The 20,854-nt window shown below is 43.7% G+C and overlaps 1 protein-coding gene across 1 annotated transcript in view; it reads left to right on the forward strand.

Moving 5' to 3' along the window:
* Nucleotides 1-20,854, forward strand: part of SLC39A8 (solute carrier family 39 member 8) — a 74,069-nt gene that overhangs the window by 31,190 nt on the left and 22,025 nt on the right. Inside the window, exon 3 of the mRNA XM_019552625.1 lies at nt 12,371-12,542. Within this exon, the coding sequence (XP_019408170.1) occupies nt 12,371-12,542 (172 nt within the window). The remainder of the gene's footprint in view (nt 1-12,370; nt 12,543-20,854) is intronic.

Here is a 20,854-nt window from a genome sequence, read left to right on the forward strand (position 1 = left end):
CCCCTGCCGGCCCGGCCAGGCGCCACTGTCGCGGGGAAGCGGCCGCCCGCTGCCCTGGGCGAGGCTCTCTCCAGCCCGGGCTGGGCGAGCGGGTCCCGGAGGCGGGAGCGGCGGGCTGGGGTCTGTTGGAGCCGCGCGCCCGCCGCTCTCCCGCGCTGGCGGCTGTGCCTGCGTGTGTCCCGCGTCCGGGGAGCCGTCCCCGCTCCATTCACACCCCGCTGGCCGGGGCCCTTGGCTCCTCCGACTCTGTGGAGGGCCAGTACGCGCTCCCCGCGCCCCGCCGTGAGCCTGTGGCCCTCGATCCTGGCTGGGGTGGCAGTTGTTGAGGGCATGCCGGTTTTCTGCTACTCTGTCCATACGACGCCTTGATGGCCTCAGTTTTTCTCTTCAAGAGAAAACTGGAGGACATAAAGGCGTCGGGTTTCGTATCAGGAGAGGACAACCGGGCTGTCCTCTATGATGGCCACCCTACTCCTGTCTCTATTTTGCCTTTTCATTGTCCCAGGATATTGGTGATCTGCCCTCAGGGCGCTCCTGGTGGGCTTTGCCGGGCGTTGCAGAATGGGGATCAAAAGGCCTGTGTTTGGGTGGGACAAGCCAAAGGTCTGTTGATGCTGTCTGACACGTCCTTTATGCATCTGTTTCTACCATGGAATGGGCTTGAGATGATATTAGGTGTATAGCTGAGATCTGAAAAATGGAAGCCCTGAATTGTTACATGCATATTGTGATATTGGTGTGTAGCAGGGGTTGGCAATGTTTTGAGGCAGAGTGCCAAAAACACCCACAACCTCGACTTGTGTGAGATGTCGGTGTACCACGTGTGGACAGCAGGGGAGCCAGAAGGGGCCCGATCCTTGTTGCATCCCCAGCCTCTTTCCTGCCATCTGCCCTGAGATGCACGTGCCATGCTGTGGCACCTGTGTCGGACCGGGTTGCCTGCCCTGGTGTATGCTGAGTAGATTGCAGAGTGGAATCACTCAGGCATGTGCATATGCTGCTGAGGTAGTCTGTAAGCTCTCAAGGAGCAGAAAAATTGCAACTAGTGGGTGAGATGGAGGAGGAGGACAACCCTCCCACCTTTTTATCCCAAGGGGCTAGTAAATAGGGCCCTTAACTCAGGAGTAGGAGACTCCTTTACCCAGGTTGCTGCTCCTCTAGAATTAGCCCAGAATTTGGAACCTCTCTCTTCCCCTTTCTTTCAGTATAAGAGCCACTTTCCTTCTAGTTTATGTGGTTTTTTTTTTCCCCTCACTCTGCATATCTTCCACTCTTGCCTGTGCCAAAAGGAAGTGTGGATCAATGCCTTGCTTGTTGCCTCTGCTGCAAAGCAGGAGGTAGAGAGTCCAATTCTTTCCTGCATAGTTTCTTGCTCCCTGGGCAAGTGTTTTAGCTACAGCACTATTGGGATAAAAAGTGCCTTGGTTTTTCTTCACACTGCTTCTAGCAGGAATTCCTGCAGGGCAGCTCTATTCTACCATAACTTAAATGAACCAAACTGTGCTTGCATGCCAAAAATTTCCTTTGTGCAGCTTCATAGGTGTTACTTAGGCACATGCAGATGAAATGGGATTCAGCCTTTGGCCCTGCACCTGTTAGATATACCTGACCACATCAGGAATGAACTATATATTTAAAAACGAGCAGAACAGGCAAAAAAGAGGTGGATATACACCTCTTATGAGGATTGCAGTTCTGTCATCCTTACCTTGGGTAGGTGTTTATTGTGCCCTGTTGAAATGAAACATCTGACTAAAAGAGGCAGAATTGGCCCATTATCTCTTCTCTCGACCTTTTTCGTATTTCACAAGTTGAACTTTTTTATGAATATACTTAGTATATTTTTAGTGAAAGTGTAAACATTTCCAGGCAGGTTTGCTAAATATAAATTTGCCATGTTTGTAATGGTTATAAGAAAGTGGTTTTCTTTAAAAAGGAGAAATTGCTGGATTACTCAGCTATTTGTCCTTTTCTTCCGAGGAAAAAAATAAATGTTTGCATTCCGTTTTAAAATACTTTTACTACTACCCTGGTATGTTTGTTGAAAGTCATCTGACGCCTTAGCTGGAAATATTTCTGCTACTTTTACTTTTACTAAGAACAGATGGGTTATATAGCTGCATTCTTCATTTGATGGAGGAATAAAAAATGGTAGACACCTATTTGTACTGTATATTATCATTTTTGAGCAGTTATTAGTATGCATTCTTTATTAACAGCATGATAATGGTATTTCTAATTTTCTGGGCCCTTCACATGTGCATTAACATGTACGCTCAGTTGATGTCTCGTATCAATCTAGTTGGCCAGTGTCATGCATACATACCTGCTAATTCATGCATTTGCCCAAAGTGTGTTGATCCTTGCAACCTCCGTTTTCATATATACTTACGTCTTTGCAATTTGGAGCTTCAGCTGCTTGTGGGGGAAGGTACAAAGCCTGGGAATCTACAGCTTTTTGTTCCAGACATTTATGTCCTGTGGTTCCATAGGAAAACTACCATTCTGAAGTGCAAACTATGGAATATATTCCCTTCCAGGGTAATATTTATCCTGCATAATGAGTTTTTCTGATGTCTACCTATGGTGTTTAAAAGATATGAACAGTCTTTGAAAGTATTTTCCCAATGGTTTGGATACTGTACTTATGCAACAATTTCTGGTGTTGGATATTAACTCCTGCACACTAAACCTATGTAATACATCCTAAACCTTTAATTTGAGTCTGAAGAATTGAAGAAGAGGTTATGGGTTGTTCCACTTTCTTGAAAATGTGTAAGTAAGTTTGGATGTACAAGCCAGAAGAAAAAGAATACTTGCATTTCCTCTGTGCTTCCTGTGTCATGGAATTCTATGGGAAGATAAGGTCTATGGCAGAAGAAAAGTTGCTTGAACTTCTGGGTAATGGAGTTTAAACAAATATGTCTTTAAGATTTTGTAACTGTGTATGGTAATTGACGTCATGTGTTGTCTAAGGGAACACTCTTCTGTTTTTTGTGAAAGACCGTGGAAAAAACCATGAAATAATCAGCCCACTGCTGTGAATAAGTATCATTTTTTTTTTATATGTATTTCCATTTTTCCAGCTGTTTTCTTTTTTTTTTTTTCCCTTTTGTCATATACTGGTATGTGTCTTCATATATGTATCCATTTTATTTTTTTAATTTGTATTTTTCTATTTTCATTTTTTCTTCATCATTGCTTTTTCTTTATAAAAAGCTTTTATTATTACTAACCAGCTAAATCAATAGACTCAGACATGGATCACGCTGAATCAATGTGTCTTGTTCTACTGTTTTTGCTTGTTTTTAGCTGTTATTACAAAACAGAATACCATATTGAATATAACAGTTGCACATATGCATTGTATACATTACATTATAAGTACTGTATAAAAAAAGTAACTGCAAATCTAATCTTTTATTGGGTTCACACATAAATTGTTGTATATAAATATTAGATGGTGAAATGACAGTATTTTTTAAAAACCTACAGATTTGTCAAGAGTGCTGGCAAAAAATTGAAGGGAAAGAATATTTGTTTATAGCATCATATATGTCATGGTATAAACAAATATTCTTTCCCTCCAGTTTCTTGCCAGCACTCAAGAAGTCTAAAGGTTTTTAAAAATACTGTGTCATTTCATGTCCATACATGATGGGGAGGAATTTTTTTGTCCCCTTGCTCTTTTGTTGCTTTTTTTTTTGTTATCCTGAATCTTGGGCTAATTAAAAAATACCAGCCAGAATGTACTGCAGTTAGGACTGCATAGGCAGAATATGTTACCCTGTGCACTCTCCAGAATTATTTTAGTCTGGCAACTTATATTAGCGTTTCAGCCTGTTTGAAGCACAGTGCCACTGTAATTGAAGATACTGTTATTTGCTGCTATTGCTTAAACACTGACTCATGTCAGTGCTTTACATACAGAACACTCCAAATGTGAAAAGTGGAGAAACCAATAGAATACAGTAAGAATTTATAAAATGCAGCTATTTAGAAATATATAGCGACATTTTTAAGTCCCTCTTTTCAGAAATATCCACACAATGTGTGCATCTACACATTCATTAATGCACCGTAATTACAGTACATTAACTTTAGTAACTGTAATAACAGATACTAATTCAATGTGCCGTAATTGTCGCTATTGCACAGTAGTCTAAATGAACACTTTTTGTGTGATGCTTAATGCTCATTGGACAAATCTACTGCGTATTAGTGCATTAGCATGGTTTTTGCTAATGCTTAGTACCCATTGGACTAATTCTACTATGCATCTCATGTAGACTCACCCAGTGTCATTTCTCTTATGTAGTTATCTTGATTGAATATGGTTTGACCATATGTTTAACTCAAAATATATGAGACTCTGAGACAAACTGATCATGGCTAGCACTATTTTGTCTTAGTTTATGTTCAGATATTAGCTTTCCTTTTCCCTCCCTTCCCACCTTTCCCCACATAAATCTTGATGCTGTTTGACAGTAGGAGAAAACGGAATCTGGTTATAGGTAACCAAGTCATGCATTTAATCTTTTCTTCAGTTGAGTATTAACAGGAGTTAATGGAGACAGTATAATACCTCTATTCTGGGTTCTTGTTTCAGTCTACAGGGTCAGAAAAACATTACCTTTAGTTTATGTTTAGAAAGGGGTTTCTTTGCAATAGAAAGGGTTAAAAATTTAAGCTATATTTGTCAAAAGCATCAGCAGCGAAACAGACAGACTGCAAATCAAGGGTGATGTGAAACAGAAACTTGTTTATTCAAGTGTAACATTTTATGCAAGTGGGGACTCCCCGCCTACAGGAACTTATAGGTTCCCAGACGAAACTGGTTTAATCTCAGTGGAGGTACTAGAGGAAAGTCATAGAAAGGTCCTTCTTATGCGAGACAAATACTTGAAAGAACAGACACAAAGGGTACATCCCCACGAGCAGGAATGTGTGTTCCTGGGGAATGTCTGTGCTACATGTGCTTTGCCTCATGCCATGTTACCCCAGATGGGTTAGAGGAGGATGGGGCCAGCAACTATGCTGGCCCTAGCAGCCTTACCTGGGTCCTGGGGGCTGCTGGGAGCTGCAGCCATGGTGCTTCCACAGCAGGGAGCCTGGCCAGCAGCTGAAAAGTGGTTCCAGCTGGCCAGGCTTCAGTTTTGAGTGGCACGTGCTGCCACCATGTGCACTGCCCCACATTTTTTAGGCATTGTTTTTTTTTACTCCAGGACCTCCTAGGGTCAACCACCCCTCTGTGCTGCAGAGTAACAGTGCTGGAACACCTGCACGTGCCGCATGTGTGGTGTGTGGCCCCATAGACAGGTCTGCGGTGCTGTATACTGCACATCCATGCTCATCTGAATGTGCCCACAGAGGCCTTCACAAGACCTGTTCAGAAATTTTCCTTTGGCAGGATTTTTCAATGGAAATTCAATTTCTGCAAGATCAGAATTTTCCACAAGATGATAGAAAATTGAAATGAAGAAGTTTGCTTTGGGTTGGTTTGACTTGACATATTTGCTTAAATTGAACAGAAATATTTTGGTTTGCCTCAGTTCATTGTTAAACTCCATCTGTTTTGGGTGCCCTGTGCCTCATGTGAGCTATAGTTTGGATTAATTGAGCCCTAATTATGACCCTTTTGATTAGGACTTCTGCTGTATCATTGAAGTCACATGACTGCAGGTATCCCCTAGGACTGTAATTTGGTCAGAGTGCGTGTGGGCTATGGGAAAGAAAGAGGCAATGAGGCACCCGAACCTCAACTTCCTTGACTCGCTGAGCTTGTCTACCTGTGCAATTAATGTGACTGAATATACTCCAGCTCAATTGCTTTCTACGCTAGCATAGTACTTGACTATGGTGTAGGATAGTACTTGTGTCTGACAGGACTATCCTGTGCTGGAGTATATTAATCTACTGTGCACTAATTGAAGTGCATGTGATGCTTTACTGCCCATCAAATTAGCCTAATCCACAGTAAAGTGCACTTGTAGATACACCCACTAATAGAGTATAATATTTGACTAACTCAAAATGAAACATTTTGATCCAGAAGTATTGATATTTTTTTGAAATTTTCAAAAAGAAGCTTTGATTCTTTATGGGCAATCCAAGGCATTTTATAATTGAAAGATCTGAATCATAGAATAATTATGGCATAAAGCCTCACCCAAAAGCAAAAATAAAAGCAAATCAGTCACAAAGTCAAGAACTCAAATCTCTTGACTACCAGTTTCATGCTAGATGAGAGATGGTGGACTAAACTACCTTTAGGTTTTTAAGGAGGTTTTTCTTGTAAAATTCAACAGCCCAAATAATTACAATAACTTGGCTGTCTCAGCATATTTATCCTCCATAGATAAATAGAGAGTCTTGCAGTGAACAGACACTGGTAGTTCTAGTCCAAGGCCTCCAGGGGCCTGCTGGCCCTGGGGCTGCTCGTGCCACCTGGCAGCTGGGAGGCACGAGCAGCCCCAAGGCCGGCAGGATGCAGCTCAGCTCTGCATGGTCCCTGTGTGCCAGACTGGGCTGGGGAGCGTGAGCCGCCTGGGGACCATGCAACTCATGCTGCCTGGCCTGGCCTGGCATGTGGGGACCATGCGGAGCCAAGCTGCATCCGGCCGGCCCCAGGAGGCTCCTGTTCCCCGTTCCCCAGCCCGGCTGGCTGCCAGGCAGCATGAGCAGCCCCAGGGCCAGTAGGACCCAGCTCGGCACCAGGCTGGGCTCAGCACATGGTCCCTCCGCTGCTGCTGTTAAAGGTTAGTTATGTGCCCTGGGCAGGGGGGCTGGGGCCCTCCAGGGTAGAGCTGGGACCCTGGATGGGGGGCCTCCAGGGTGCCTGGGACTCTGGCCAGGGGGGCTGGGTCCCTGTGGGGGATAGGGGCTGTGGCCCTCCAAGGTGGAGCTGGGACCCTGGGCAGGGGAGGGCATTCCACGTGCTGGGGGGCCTGCACCCTGTAGGGACCAGGGGACCCACCCTTCCTGAGCAGCCCCCACACGAGGTCCCCCACACCCACAGTGCCCCCAGCAATTGCCCCACTCCTACCCACAGACCAACTCACATCCCTCCACATCCACCCACCTGCCTTCCCCCAAACCCCTTATCACCCCCTTTCTACAAATACCATGTCCCCCCACCACACACCTATCATGTATGAAGAAAACCAAAAGCACACATCAACACATATAGGTATTTAGAATGTATTTTTTCATGATGGTAGAGACACTGGTAGGCTTCCAAATTGCTTTAACATTGTAAATATACCAATAAAGCATTATTCAACTTATCACTGTCTCTGTCACCAAAATAAGTTTCACTGTGTCACTTTCTCTCTCTAGTTGTGTGTGTGTGTGTGTGTGTGTGTATAGAGTGGTTTTTTGTTTTAAATGTGGAAGAACATGGATTTTGGGGTATTTTAAAAAATGGATTTGGGATGCTGCTGCAGCAGTCCATCTGGCACAAGGGGTATTGTCTCCAGGTATCAGTTAGCTGGGCCCCTGAATCTCCAGAGAGCAAGTAGCCCCGAGCTGCTTGCCAGGGCAGCTTTTTGTATCGATGTTGCCAGGACAGGGCAGCTTTTTATATTGCTGGGGACAGCACAGGTGCTGGCCCCAGGCTCTAGCTCCCCCTGGCTACAGATCCGAGAGGAGCCAGGCAGGGTTATTTTGCCCCAAGTGGCACAATTTGCTCCATACTGAAGTGCATGTCCGAGCACATGCACTGGGGCAAAAAGCCCCGGCTCAAATTTGCACTGCTTCTGTTTGAGCTGATGCAAGCACACATGCTTGCACGTGTGGACGCGTCCCAGAAGACTTAACCTTCTAATTATATAAATTAACATATTAGATTATGGCCATGTGTAGGAGTTACCGAGAAGAGTGAAGTGTCTTTAACAAGGGTGGATGTAGATGGTGCAATCACAGCAGCAATTGTAGTCTGGGTTGGTCTTTTACCAAAACAACACTTACATACTTATTTCTATTTCATACTTTTGAAATAGATGCTATGCATTGATAGTTTCTTTAACCACATGTTATGAAAGTTCCAAACCTCAAGCTTATTCATGGACATTTATAGATGTGCTCCGGGAGGTGGTGGTGGGGAGGGGGGCTTTAATTAGCACAGCTCCATGAGCCGCACTAATTAAAAGTGCCCGGAGGGTCACACATATCAGTGTCCTGGTGCTGAAAAATGGCGGTGGGGTGCTTTGAACTAATGCTTATTGAACGAGCTTTAGTTTAAAATGCCCCACCGCCATTTTTCAGTGCAAGGACACTGATACACATGACACTGGAGTCTGCTGGAGCATGATAATTACCACACTCCAACAAAATCAATTAATCAAGTCTGCTCCAGCATGCTACTGTTACAACATGTCGGAGCAGCCTCCCTGCACATGTATAGGAGCCCAATAAGTCTCAAGTGCACAGAGAAATAGTTAATAAGTTTCACAGTAGCTATACAGCTGTTCTACCTGTAGAATTAGAACAATTATTCACATGTCTTGCTGCCCTCAATAACATGCCATTATCAACTTTTTTGGGACATCAAGTTAATTAAAAGATGGATACACTGGCTTAAAGTATATTTTCTTAGGGTGCATCTACACATGTTGCTGTGGTGATGTTGTTACTGCTCCCTGATTTAGTTCCTTTTTGAAGTACTGAATCACAGTGCAGTAACAGCCTCTACTGTGTTGTATATTCAGTGCAGAGTTACTTTTAGAAGATGCTTTGCCATAGTGGCACACTATACCGGGGGAGCATGTCACTATGGCGACAGTTACTGGTCATGTGTAGATGCCCATGGACACTGCATCACCATAGCATGTCGCCACAGTGATGTAGTGTCACATGTAGACATGACTTTAGTAGATCAGTAGGATGAATCCTCTTATGAAACCTTACTCCCTCTACAATTGTTTTCCAGAAGCTTTTTGCCATGGATTGCCAGAGAGGGCTCTGAGGGCATTTATTAATCCAAAAGCCACATTATGTGAACAACTGCTGCAGGTTGAAACTGTCCTCTCTGTTCCAAAGAGGGTTCTGAGTTAACACTTTTTAAGCATTTGCAGTAGAAGCACTGGGCATGAAACCAGTGCAAAGTACACAATAGAGATTCATTTTAGACTGTGCCCTTAGTGACAATGACTATATACAGTAGTTCCATTGAGATGAGTAGTGGCATCAAATGTAATGATGATTAAGTGAACTTGGGTTCATGAAAGTGTGTGCTCTCTCTTGCTACGTGTAATTTTATATAGTTATCCTGTAAAGGTGCATATCTACCCTGTCTTGTGACTGACTTCAGATTAACATGGCTGACTACTTCCCCCCACATCAAATTCAATGCTAAGGTTTAGAATGCAAAGATGTTTTACGATACTGACCTATGATTATTTTAAATATTGAATCTAGGGCATTTTATAAAACTGACAAGAAAACCCCATGGCTTGGCAATAAATGAACCAGTAAAACAAGATAAGTCTGTTACTAAGATAATTTCATCATCTAAGTAGACAGGTAGGATAAAATTATGTCTAAAATCATGCAGAGTCTTAATTAAAATACTTGACTTTATTTGCATAAATTGTCAAAATAAAAAATGTCTGGGACAGACAAACTTTATTTTCTAAAATTAAGGGGCACTTACGGTGTGTCCCCATGAGCGGAAATGTGTGTTTCCTTGGGGACAAGTAGCAGTGGCACCCCCTAAGATGTACCTGACTTTGATTATTCTCCCAAAATTCATGTGCTGCTTAACTATAGGAGCTCCTGACATGGTGCAAGCTGCTCTTTCCCTACTTCCGCAGGCTTCATCCCTCTCTGATCCCTCATCTGATTCCTACGTCTTGCAGCCATTCTAGGTTTTTCTTAAAATTTATGCTGGGAGATTTTTAAATAATAATAATAAAGATGCCTAAGAAGTCAGACTTCCTCACCGGGGTTTCTGAAGCCCCTCAAACTTCCTGCCAGTCTCAAAGGAGACAAGATTACCTTCAAACCCTGCCCCCTCTTTCTTTTTTAAAGAAAAGAAAAGTAGGACCTTCATGCAATTATAAAGGCACTCTGATGCTTGGCATGTTACCCTGGGTGGGGTAGGGGAGGCTGGAGCCAGCAACTGTGCTGGCCCCAGCAGCCTTACCTGGGGTTCTGGAGGCCTCCAGGAGCTGCAGTCATGACGCTCCTGCAGCTGGCAGCCCCGCCAGCAGCTGGAGTGTGGCTCTGGCTGGCCAGACTCCAGTTCTGAGCAGCACATGGTGCTGCCACATGTGCCACCCTGCTTTTTTTAGGCATAGGGATTTTTTTGACCCTGGGATGTCCTCGGGTCAACCTCCCCACCATGCTGCGCATGTAGGCATTCCCCATGCTGCTACTTTGCAACATGTCCAGTGTGTAGCGCCGCAGATGGGTTTGCAGCGCCACATACTGCACATCTGCGCTCATCTGGATGCACCATTAAAGTACACTTAAAGAAGCCATTATAGGAGGTGAAGAAATATATACCACTTGTAGTTCCCTCATGTAAGAAAGTTCTTAAAGTTCTGCCTGGCTTTATCTTTGTTGAAGCCAACACCTAAGCTTTGGACTTCACTAGAACTTATCCATTTACTTGAAGTTGAACATGTAATTAAGGGTCATCTTGAATAAAGATGATTTCCTGATTTGGGTTATTGACAGGAGGGGTATCATAGTTACATGAATATTACATGCACCATTGCCCCCAAAATTAGCCTTCTAAAATTGGGGTGCATGTCTTAAGTAGAGAAGCTGATTTTCTACCCAGTATGGAAGTATGGAGGTGCTGCAAGAGGGTTGCTGCTGCTTTTCCTAGTCCAGAAGCTGCATGGAGGGAGGGGTGGAATCCAGCAGGGGAGGATCAGCATGCTTTGATTCCTGCTCCACCCAAATTTAAAACCAACTGCCTGGCAGCAGCTATGGTGTTTCTGTTCAGGCTCTGTCGCTGCTTTTTGTATCCGTAACTCTGGTGGAAGGGGATTTGTTCCCCCTTCATTCTGCTTTTCCAAGGACAAGGTGCATGTCTTGGGTGCTTTGTATACAAGAAAATACATTACACTTGGATGCAAAATCTACTGAATTTATCTGAGTTATGCAATATTGAATTTGACCCAAGAGTTTTATTACTTTGTGTTTAAGAAGAAATAGTTATAATCTGGTTACGAATGAAAATCATTCATTTGACTCGAGACTCATCCTTGGCCTGTGTTTATTACAGAGGTAAAAATTACTTGTCTTGTTGATATACTCAAATAGAATTTATGGAAATACACGAGTGTGAATGGGAAAAAAAGAGGTATTAAAATTGTTTGTGCACTCTGAAATGATTTGGACACATCCATGTTACTAAAATTAAAGGTTTTCTGTTTGGCAACTGTGTGGTAAAAGGAGCCAAAATGAATGCAGAACTCTGAAACTCTTGGTTCAGAGATGATACCTTTTATTAGACCAACTAAGAAATTGCAAAAAAAAAATCTTTTTCTGTAAGCTTTCAGGCACATGTGCCCTTCCTCAGGCTCAGGGAAAATTAAAGATGGTAAAAAGTCACCATAAGTAGAAAATAAACTTCATTTTTGCACAGAGGAAGCGGAAGGTGGAAGTCTGTTCCTCTGGGTCCGTGAGAGTAAAAGGAGCCAGGAATTTCTGCCATACCATCTTAATGTAAAATACATTTACATTTAAACATGAGGTACTAGCATGCTCTGAGGAAAGGGGATCATGAAGCCCTAGAGAGTGTTTTTTGCCTCAGTAGAATGTTTTTGTCAAAGCAAATGTGTTCTGATTTGTTCTCACAACAGTTGCTGTTACAAAATGCATAAAACCACTGTACAGGGTTTGTATTAAGATCATTCTGAGTTTATAGAAAGATGAAAAAGGAGTGGGTTAAAATATTTATCAATATTTACAATCATTGGCTGATACGTTGTCAATGACATTTTTAATTCTGTCCAATATAGACTTGGGTTTAATTATTTGGTGGTTACAGACAGGTTTTACATGATGTGTGCCAATGTTTTTAAAGCCTACTTCAAGCTATGGCTTTGAGTCCATGCATATATGCAAGAGCTGAGATACTCAAAAGCTTCTAAGTGACACAGAAACATAAGTTACATTGACTAAAATTGTGAATTCTGCTCCTAAGCTAGTTCAGCATTTATGAAAATTCCATCCAGCATTCACAGGCAATCATGGTATTTTAATGCAAATATTACTATTAGTCAGTGCATTCTTGGGAAATCTGGCACTGTATTTTCATTTTGTACCACTTAAGATTGTTCCTACAGCAATTAGTCCCCTCTTTTGTCATTTATTTATTTATTAAACTGACATACAATTTGCTTTGTTCATTTTGCTCCAGTGCCTGTCTGCTGAGGACATCTTTTTTCTTCATGGGTTGCCGAATAACAGCCAGATAACAAATTCCAGTCTCCACACGATATGTCCTGCTGTCTTACAACAGCTGATTTTTCACCCTTGTGAAAGCCAGAAGTCCAAAACCAAATCAAAACCAACTCCATCAGAAGGTAGTTAACAGTTTTTAATTAATCTTGGAACAAAAATGGGGCATACCTTGATACAGTGTGTTTTTTCTTAATCTATAGATAACTTCCTTAATAATTTTTGCTTATAAGAATGATATGGTAAAATAAGAACATCGGAACTGCTATACTGATTCAGTTCATCAGCTTGTCTGCTCATATGTGCAGCCAGCATGCAGCCTTCCAAGCATGCTCAGAACAGCAGGGCAAAGCCAATGTGGTGATGCAAGTGCAAAGAGCAACTTAGTGCAAGTGCCAAAAAGTGCACTTAAAAGGATATGTGAGTACCACATGGATGTGTAAAGGTGAAGTAGGACCTAGCCTTGTGTCTACTTAATTTCTGCTTTTACCTTTGCTCCCAATTTTTCCTCATCTCATTGCTTCTGAAAGAATTTTTCATTTTTATCAAGTCTGATCTATCCCCAGCATACCCCAAAATATCCATTGATGTCAGTAGGAATTTTGACTCTGCAAGAAATTCTTGCAGAGCCTTGATCAGGATGATAATACCATTATCAATAGCCCACAACAATATTAGTAATAGTATTTTAAAAGCAGCATAATTAATAACATTAGGATTAGCACTATATAACAGTAATATTTATTTAAAGGTCCTTTTTAGTGCTTATTTAGTACAGTAAATAAATGCAATTAACATTGGCTAAAGCAATTTAGAATTTCACTAAACTTGCAAGATCTCATGTGTATGATTGAGTCATTAAAATAGAATAGAATTAAGTGATAGTAATTCATAGATTTTAAAGGAATAATTATCATATTTCAAATACAAAAAATTACCCTTTTTAAGTTAAAAGTAAACCCGTTGCATTTTATCATCACCTAAGAACCGGCTTTTTGAGTCTGGGACACCTTTCTCTTATTTGTTTGTACAATGACCAGCTAAACGCTTATAATAAAACCTAATACATATAAAACTATACATTGTAAAAATTTCAGTACAAATGATATAAATAATATGATCAGTGTATCATTTTATAACCACATAAATAGTCATATTAATTATTATTCAATAATATGGTTATAAAACCATAAACCTGTTTTATAAATTAGTGTCCTTATTGAAATAATAGCAATACTCACAAATTAATGGTTTTTTTTTTTTTTCTCATGACATGATCAAGGACAGCAATACATTCTAGTTGTTTAGTTAAGGTTAGATTGTTGTGGGTTTTTTTTAAATTTGTCAGTCAAAGTCCAAGGGCACTTTTTGTACTTCTCTTTGTATTGCTTCTTATCTGATTGCTAGACAATGTTTCTGAACTGTTTTATTTAATTATATAGATGCACAATTTAAAAAACACAATATTATAATAAATGATATTATTATACATCACACATAAATAATTTTCTTATACAAACATATTAATATAATTTTAGTATATTTGTATATACTTATAGAAATAATGATACAATTATATACATATTCCTATATACATGGTAATGGGAGCTCAGGTGTACTGATGAAGACCAAATAAGTATGTAGATAGAGGAGAAAGTATATTTATTTTTCTATATGGACTAAATAATCTGTAAATGTCAAGTTTGACCCACATTTGACCTGCTAAGCTATTCTGACCTTCCCTCCCATTTTATTATCCTGCCAGCTCAGCAGCAGTGTCTAATGGCAAGATAAGAGAGGCAGCATATTATCTGCTCTTCCTTTGCCTGTAATGCAGAAAATCTTAGAGGCCACGGTACTGCTTCTTTACATTCCACAACTTGGAGCAGAACAATTCAGTGCTATATTTTTTGCTGAGTCATTGCTTAGAATGGGGGAGCTGTAGCAGGAAAAAAAACATCTAAAAGGTAGTCTGTAAAGTGTGTCTTTTCTGATACTTGTGTCTAGTGTATCTGACAATACGCTAAAGGTTAATACACTTTTACCTCTGTGAAGAACAATGGAGAGTCACAACATTGTAGCAGCTAGCTCCTAAGGGCTACTTCATTTTGCAAGTCCAAGAATAATAGAAAATTAGGGTTGGATGGGAACTGAGGAAGTCATCTATTCCAACCCCCCGCTCAAAGCAGGACCATCCCCAACTAGATCATCCCACCTGAAGGTTTGTCAAGCCTGATCTTAAAAGCCAACAGGGATGGAGCTTCTACCACCTCTCTGGGTAACCTGTTCTAGTGTTTTACTACCCTCTGAGTGAGAACATTTTTCCTAATATATAATTGAAGCTTCCCCTGCTGCAACTTGAGACAGTTGTTCCTTGTTCAGTCATCTGCCACCACTGAGAACAGTCTAGCTCCATCCTCTTTTGAATCCCCTTTAGGTAGATGAAGGCTGCTATTAAATCCCCTCTGTCTCCTCTTCTCTAGACTAAATAAGCCCAGTTCCCTCAGTTTATCCTCATAAGTCATGTGCCCCAGCCCCTGAACCATTTTTGTTGCCTGCCGCTGGACTCTCTCCAGTTTGTCCACGTCCTTTCTGTAGTGGGGGGCCCGACAGTACTCCAGATGTGGCTTCAGCAGTAATGGATAGAGGGGAATAATTACTTCCCTTGACCTACTGGCATCACACCTACTAATCCAGCCTAGTATGCTGGTTGCCTTCTTGGCAACAAGGGCACACTGCTGGCTCTTATTCAGCTTATTGTCCGCTGTAACCCCCAGGTCATTTTCTGCAGAGCTGCTGCTCAGCCAGTCAGCCCCCAGTCTCTACCGGTTCATGGGATTGTTCTGTCCTAAATCAGGACTTTGCACTTGTCCTTGTTGAAACTCTTGAGATTTCTTTTGGCCCAATCCTCCACTTTGTCTAGGTCACTCTGAATCCTAACCCTACCCTTCAGCATATCTACTACTCCCCACAGCTTGGTGTCATCTGCAAACTTGCTGAGGATGCATTCCATCCTATCTTCCAGGTCAGTGATGAAGATATTGAACAATACTGGCCCCAGGACTCACCCCTCTGGCATGCCACTTGATACCGGGTGCCAACTAGATGCTGGGCTATTGATTACTAGTCTCTGAGCCCAATGCTCCAGCCAGTTTTCTATCCACTTAACAGTCCATTCATCCAGCTGGTACTTCCGTAGCTTGCCTGCGAGAATGTTGTGGGAGATGGTATCAAAAGCCTTGCTAAAATGAAGGTGTGCCACATCTACCAGTCTCCCTGCATACACAGGACCGGTCACCTCATCATAGAAAGCAGTCAGGTTGGTCAGGCATTACTTGTATCTGGTGAATCCATGCAAACTGTTCCTAATCATTGTGTTCTCCTCCAAGTGCTGAGAAATGGATTCTTTGAGGATCTTCTCTCTAATTTTTCCAGGGACTGAGGAGAGGCTGACTGGTCTGTAGTTCCCTGGATCCTCCTTTTTCTCTTTCTTAAACATGGGCACTGTGTGTGCCTCTCCTGATCACCATGAGTTTTCAAAGATGATAGCCAGTGGCTCTGCAGTTACATCAGCCAACTCCCTCAGCACCCTCAGGTGCATCCTAGCTGGCCCCATAGACTTGTACACATCCAGCTTCTCAAACAGTCCCTAACCTGTTCTTTTGCCACTGTTGGCTGCTCACCTCTTCCCCAAACTGTGCTGCCTGGTGCAGTAGTCTGGGATCTGACCTTGCCTATGAAGAAATAGGCATTGAGTACTTCAGCCTTTTCTGTATCGTTTGTCACAAGGTTGCCTCCCCCATTCAGTAAGGGACCCACACTTTCTCTGATCTTCCTTTTGCTACTGACATACTTGTAGAAACCCTTCTTGTTACCCTTCACATCCCTTGCTAGCTACAGTGCCAATTGCTCTTTGGCCTTCCTGACTTCGTTCCTGTATGCCCAAGCAATATTCTTATATTGTTCCCTAATTATTTGTCCAAGTTTCCACTTCTTATAAGCTTTGTTTTTGTGATTTAGTTTATTGAAGAGTTCCCTGCTCAGCCAACCTGGTCTTCTGCCATATTTGCTAGTGTTCCTACACTCTCAGTACGGCTTCTTTAAGTACAGCCAGCTCTTCTGGACTCCTCTTCCCCTCAGAGTAGCCTCCCAGGGGATCATGCCCATAAGTTTCCTTAGCATGTCAAAGTCTGCTTTTCTGAAATCCAGGGCCCTTACTCTGTTACTCTCCATCCTTCCTTTCCTTAGTATCCTGAACTCAATCAATCAGTGCTGCCCAAGTTGCCATCCACTTCTACATTCCCCAGCAATTCTTCCTTGTTTGTGAGCAGCAGGTCAAGAAGAGTATGGCCCCTAGTTGGTTGCTTTAGCACTTTACCAGGAAGTTGACCCCAACATTCTTCAAAATCTTCCTGGATTGCCCATGGACTGCTGTATTGCTTTTCCAGCAGATGTTAAGGTAATTGAAGTCCCACATGAGAACCAGGGCCTGTGATCTGGAAACATCTGCTAGCTGTTTGAAGAAAGCCTTATGCACCACTTCTGCCTGGTCTGGTGATCTATAGCAGACCCCCACTGTGATGAAAGGTGCCTACTTGTGGCCCTTCACCATACTGGGCTGCCACTTCGTCTAGGGCAGTCTGTGCTGTTTTGCCTGCCACAACTTGTTGGGTTACCTGTTGTAATAAGCGGGAGGCTGCTCATTTAATACCTTGATGCTAAGGGGTTTACACTTGGCTCTGACCTTCCCTTACTGTGTCCCATGCCTCACAGATGGCATCATAAGTTGATTATAACACCAGTTCAGGGCTGAGCTACCATCTTCCCCTTGGTGGGCCTCTATCATCCTCTCTTGCATGCTGCCCCCTCTCATAGGGCCTCTTTCATACTGCCCCTTACTGGGCCACTCTCAAATCCACCTGGCTCCGTGACCTTCAGGTTTTGCTATTCACTCTCTGGCTGGCCCACATGCAATTGTTCAGGGGCCACTGTGTACCCGAATCTACGCAGACACTGGCCTTATGCCTGAGCTGAACTCAGCTACTAGCCCCTTTTTGGGCCACATACTTCTGCCCACTTGCTGTTGCCCCCAGGGTCTTACATCCCCTGGGCTCAGGTTCCTCACTCTAGGCGTGCCTGGCCCCACTACCTTCAGGGTCTTAAACCCCCATGGGCTCAAGTGCCTTTCCATAGGCCTGCCACCTCACTCTCTACTCTGTGACCCACTGAGTAGTGGGGGCTGGGTATATAAGGTGCCTCTACCCACCTTTCACTGGGGAGGCAACTGGCCTGGCATTTCTGGGGAGCTGCCCCACCACAGGCAGCCTCACCAGGCCATCCTTCCCACGCAGGGTGAAGTTTTCAGTCATATCCAGGAGCTTCCTTTCATCCCCATAGCTCCTGTCCTTACCACTAATGTGTTCCTGAGCAGCTGCTTAGCTGGGTGGTGTCTATCCGGCTGCCGGCAGCAGACTGCTGCTTCAGGCCTGAGAGCCTGGATCTAAAATGGAGGATGCTCAGCCCCCTCCTCCACTCCCAGGGCGCCCCTGCGGTCATGAGACTACTTCATCACCCAGGCACACACCTGCCAGCTGCCCTGATGTCTGCTCTGGCCCTTAAAGTGACAGGCACTCAAAGGTACTCTGTCACACCCACCATGACATCACCCTTGTTGCTCTCCCCTCTAACCTTAACCCAGAGTCTTTCAAGAGGCCTGTCTCCAGTTTCATACTGGAGCAATCATATGGCTCCTTTACATAAAATGCAACTCCTGCTCCTCTTCTCCCCTGCTTCTCCCTGAATAGTTTGTACCCAGCCATGACAGTGCTCCAGTCATGTGACCTCCCATCAAGTCTCTGTTATTCTGATCATGTCATAGTTCTGTGACTGTGCAGGGACTTCCAACTCTTCCTGCTTGTTTCCAAGGCTCCATGCATTTGTGTGCAGGCATCTGAGGTAGCTAGACAATTGTTCTGATTTCTCAAGAAGAATGAAAGAATCTCCCCTGTTGTCCTCTCTGGCTTGCTCTTCCAGGTCTCCTGCTTCCCTACTTACCTGAGTGCTTTGGTCTCCATCCCCAGGTGAATGTAGTTTAAAGCCCTCCTCATTAGGTTAGCGAGCCTTTCTGTGAAGATGTGTGTACCTCTCTTCATCAGGTGAGTCCCATGTCTTCCCAGCAATCCTTCTCCTTGGAACAACACCCATGGTCGAAGAAGCCAAAGCCTTGCTGGTGACACTAACTGTGCAGCCAAGTGCTGATCTGCAGGATGCACCTGCTCTTGTCTGGGCCCTTTCCCTTGACTTGAAGGACTGATGAGAACACAGCCTGAATCTCAGACTCCCTCACCTTTGCACCCAGAGCCCTGTAGTCACTTTTGATATGCTCAGGGTCTCTCCTGGCTGTGTCATAGATGCTTGCATGGATGAGCAGCATGGGGTAGTAGTCAGAGGGTCGGATGAGCCTTGGTAGTCCTTCCATGACGTCTTGGATCTGGGCTCTGGGCAAGTAGCAGACTTTCTGAGACAACAGGTCAGGTCAGTGGATGGCTCCCTCCATCCCCTGCAGAAAGGAGTCTCCAATCACCACCACCTGTCGCTTTTTCTTGGTGGCTGTCAGTCCTTCCCACCTTGGTGAGATATCATATGCTGTCTTTTGTTCCTTCTTCGTGTAGGTCATACACTGTTTGATAATCATAGGTAACAGGCTTTTTAGAATACGCAGTCTCAATTAATATTTTCCTGGAGTTTCCTTATTTGAGAGAAGATGAATCCTTCTGAATTTACTTAAGACGGGTGATAAAGGGTAAAAAAGATTAATTTAATATTTTTGTCTTTTTTGACTGGCAGAGAGGTGAGTATCCTTTTCCTATTGGTGTTTGCTTTATATAGTGCAGAAGAGAAGGACAGAAAATACATAGCCTGCATTCCTGTCATTGACTAATCTGGAATAGATTGGGTATGGAAGAGCCAAATGTGGCTACAAGACAGGAAAAAATGGCCCATGAATTTATTCATGCTGCCACCCACAGCCACATGCAAGTCAGTTTTTCCAGCCTAAAGTTGGACAAACTCATTCTGTGCTACTGCATGTGAAATGTTAGAAGGAACTGAGACTTGGGAATTAGGAGGAAAAATTATTGCATGATATAAACCAGGGCTGTCAAGTGGGGGCCACATACTGTGAGGGGGACAGGGCTTCCCAGGCTTTATGCCATGCATGCATGTGGGTGCTACCCCTCCCCACAACTGCATGTGCATGAGTACTCCCTCCACCCCCTCCAACCTGCACGCACATCCACTGCACTGTGGGCATGTCCACACAAGATGTTTACTGCAGTTGCCTAATTACCTTTGCAGTAAACGTCATCTGGGTGTCTATATGTATGGCCCTATTAGGTTGCAGGAAACTAATAAACTCCACGGCAAGTTAGTACTTATATGTACTTGTACTTACTGTATTTACAAGTATTAACCTGTTGTGGAGTTTATCAGTTTCCTGCAACCTAATAGGGCTACACACATAAACACCCAGATGTATTTACAAGTACTAACCTGCTATGGAGTTTATTTGGTTATAGAATTTTTTTTTTTTTCATGCACAGCAGCACGTATATAGATGCTGACCTGGCTGGTTGGGGCAGGAGGGTGCTTCAGTGTGGGGCTATCTGCCAGCTAGCCCTACACTGAAGCATCCTCGTGCCCCAGCCAGCTCCTCTGCAGCATGTCAAGTCAGGTTGGAGCAGTTCTAGGCTGGCAGACTGATGCCCTGGGCCCCTTGCCAGCCAGGACTGCTCTGATCCAGCTCAACATAAGGAAAAACTTCTTTATCGTCTGAGTCTCCAGAGTCTGGTATAGATTTCCCCCAGAAGTGGTGCAAGCACCTACTCTGGATACCTTTAAGAAACATTTGGATGCTTATCTTGCTGGGGTGAACTGATCCCAGCTGACTTCCTGCCCCATGGGTAGGGGGCTGGATCTTGAGAGGTCCCTTCCAGCCCTAATGTCTGTGAAAGGTATGAAACATGTTGTGGTCCCACATGCATGTGTAAATGTGGTGCCTGGGAGCAATAAACTGTGGTGAAGTTTATTGTTGTGCATTAATATGCACATGTAGATGTGCCCACTGTGTATCCTGCCTCTCCTTCTGTTGTCTGGCCACAGGCTTCGCTAGTGCACTGTGCCACACAGATAGGTATTCCAGGTCTCCAGCTTCCCTGGCACTGTAGGCCTGCCCTCTAGCGAGCCCCTGGGTTGAGAGCATGCAGCAAAAGCTAGAGGAGGGAAGGGGGATCCCTGAGATCCTTGCTGCTGCTGCAGCCAGAGTGATAACCCCTGGGAGCCATATGTTAACCCCTTGTGGGTTGCATGCAGCCTGTAGGCTACCAGTTGGAGTAGCATCTAGGGAGGAAAAATGTCCAGCACACCTACAGCCTAGGAA

The sequence above is a fragment of the Crocodylus porosus genome, unplaced genomic scaffold (genome assembly GCF_001723895.1).
Source record: "Crocodylus porosus isolate Cpor-Errol unplaced genomic scaffold, CroPor_comp1, whole genome shotgun sequence".
In the NCBI taxonomy this organism is placed as follows: domain Eukaryota; kingdom Metazoa; phylum Chordata; order Crocodylia; family Crocodylidae; genus Crocodylus; species Crocodylus porosus.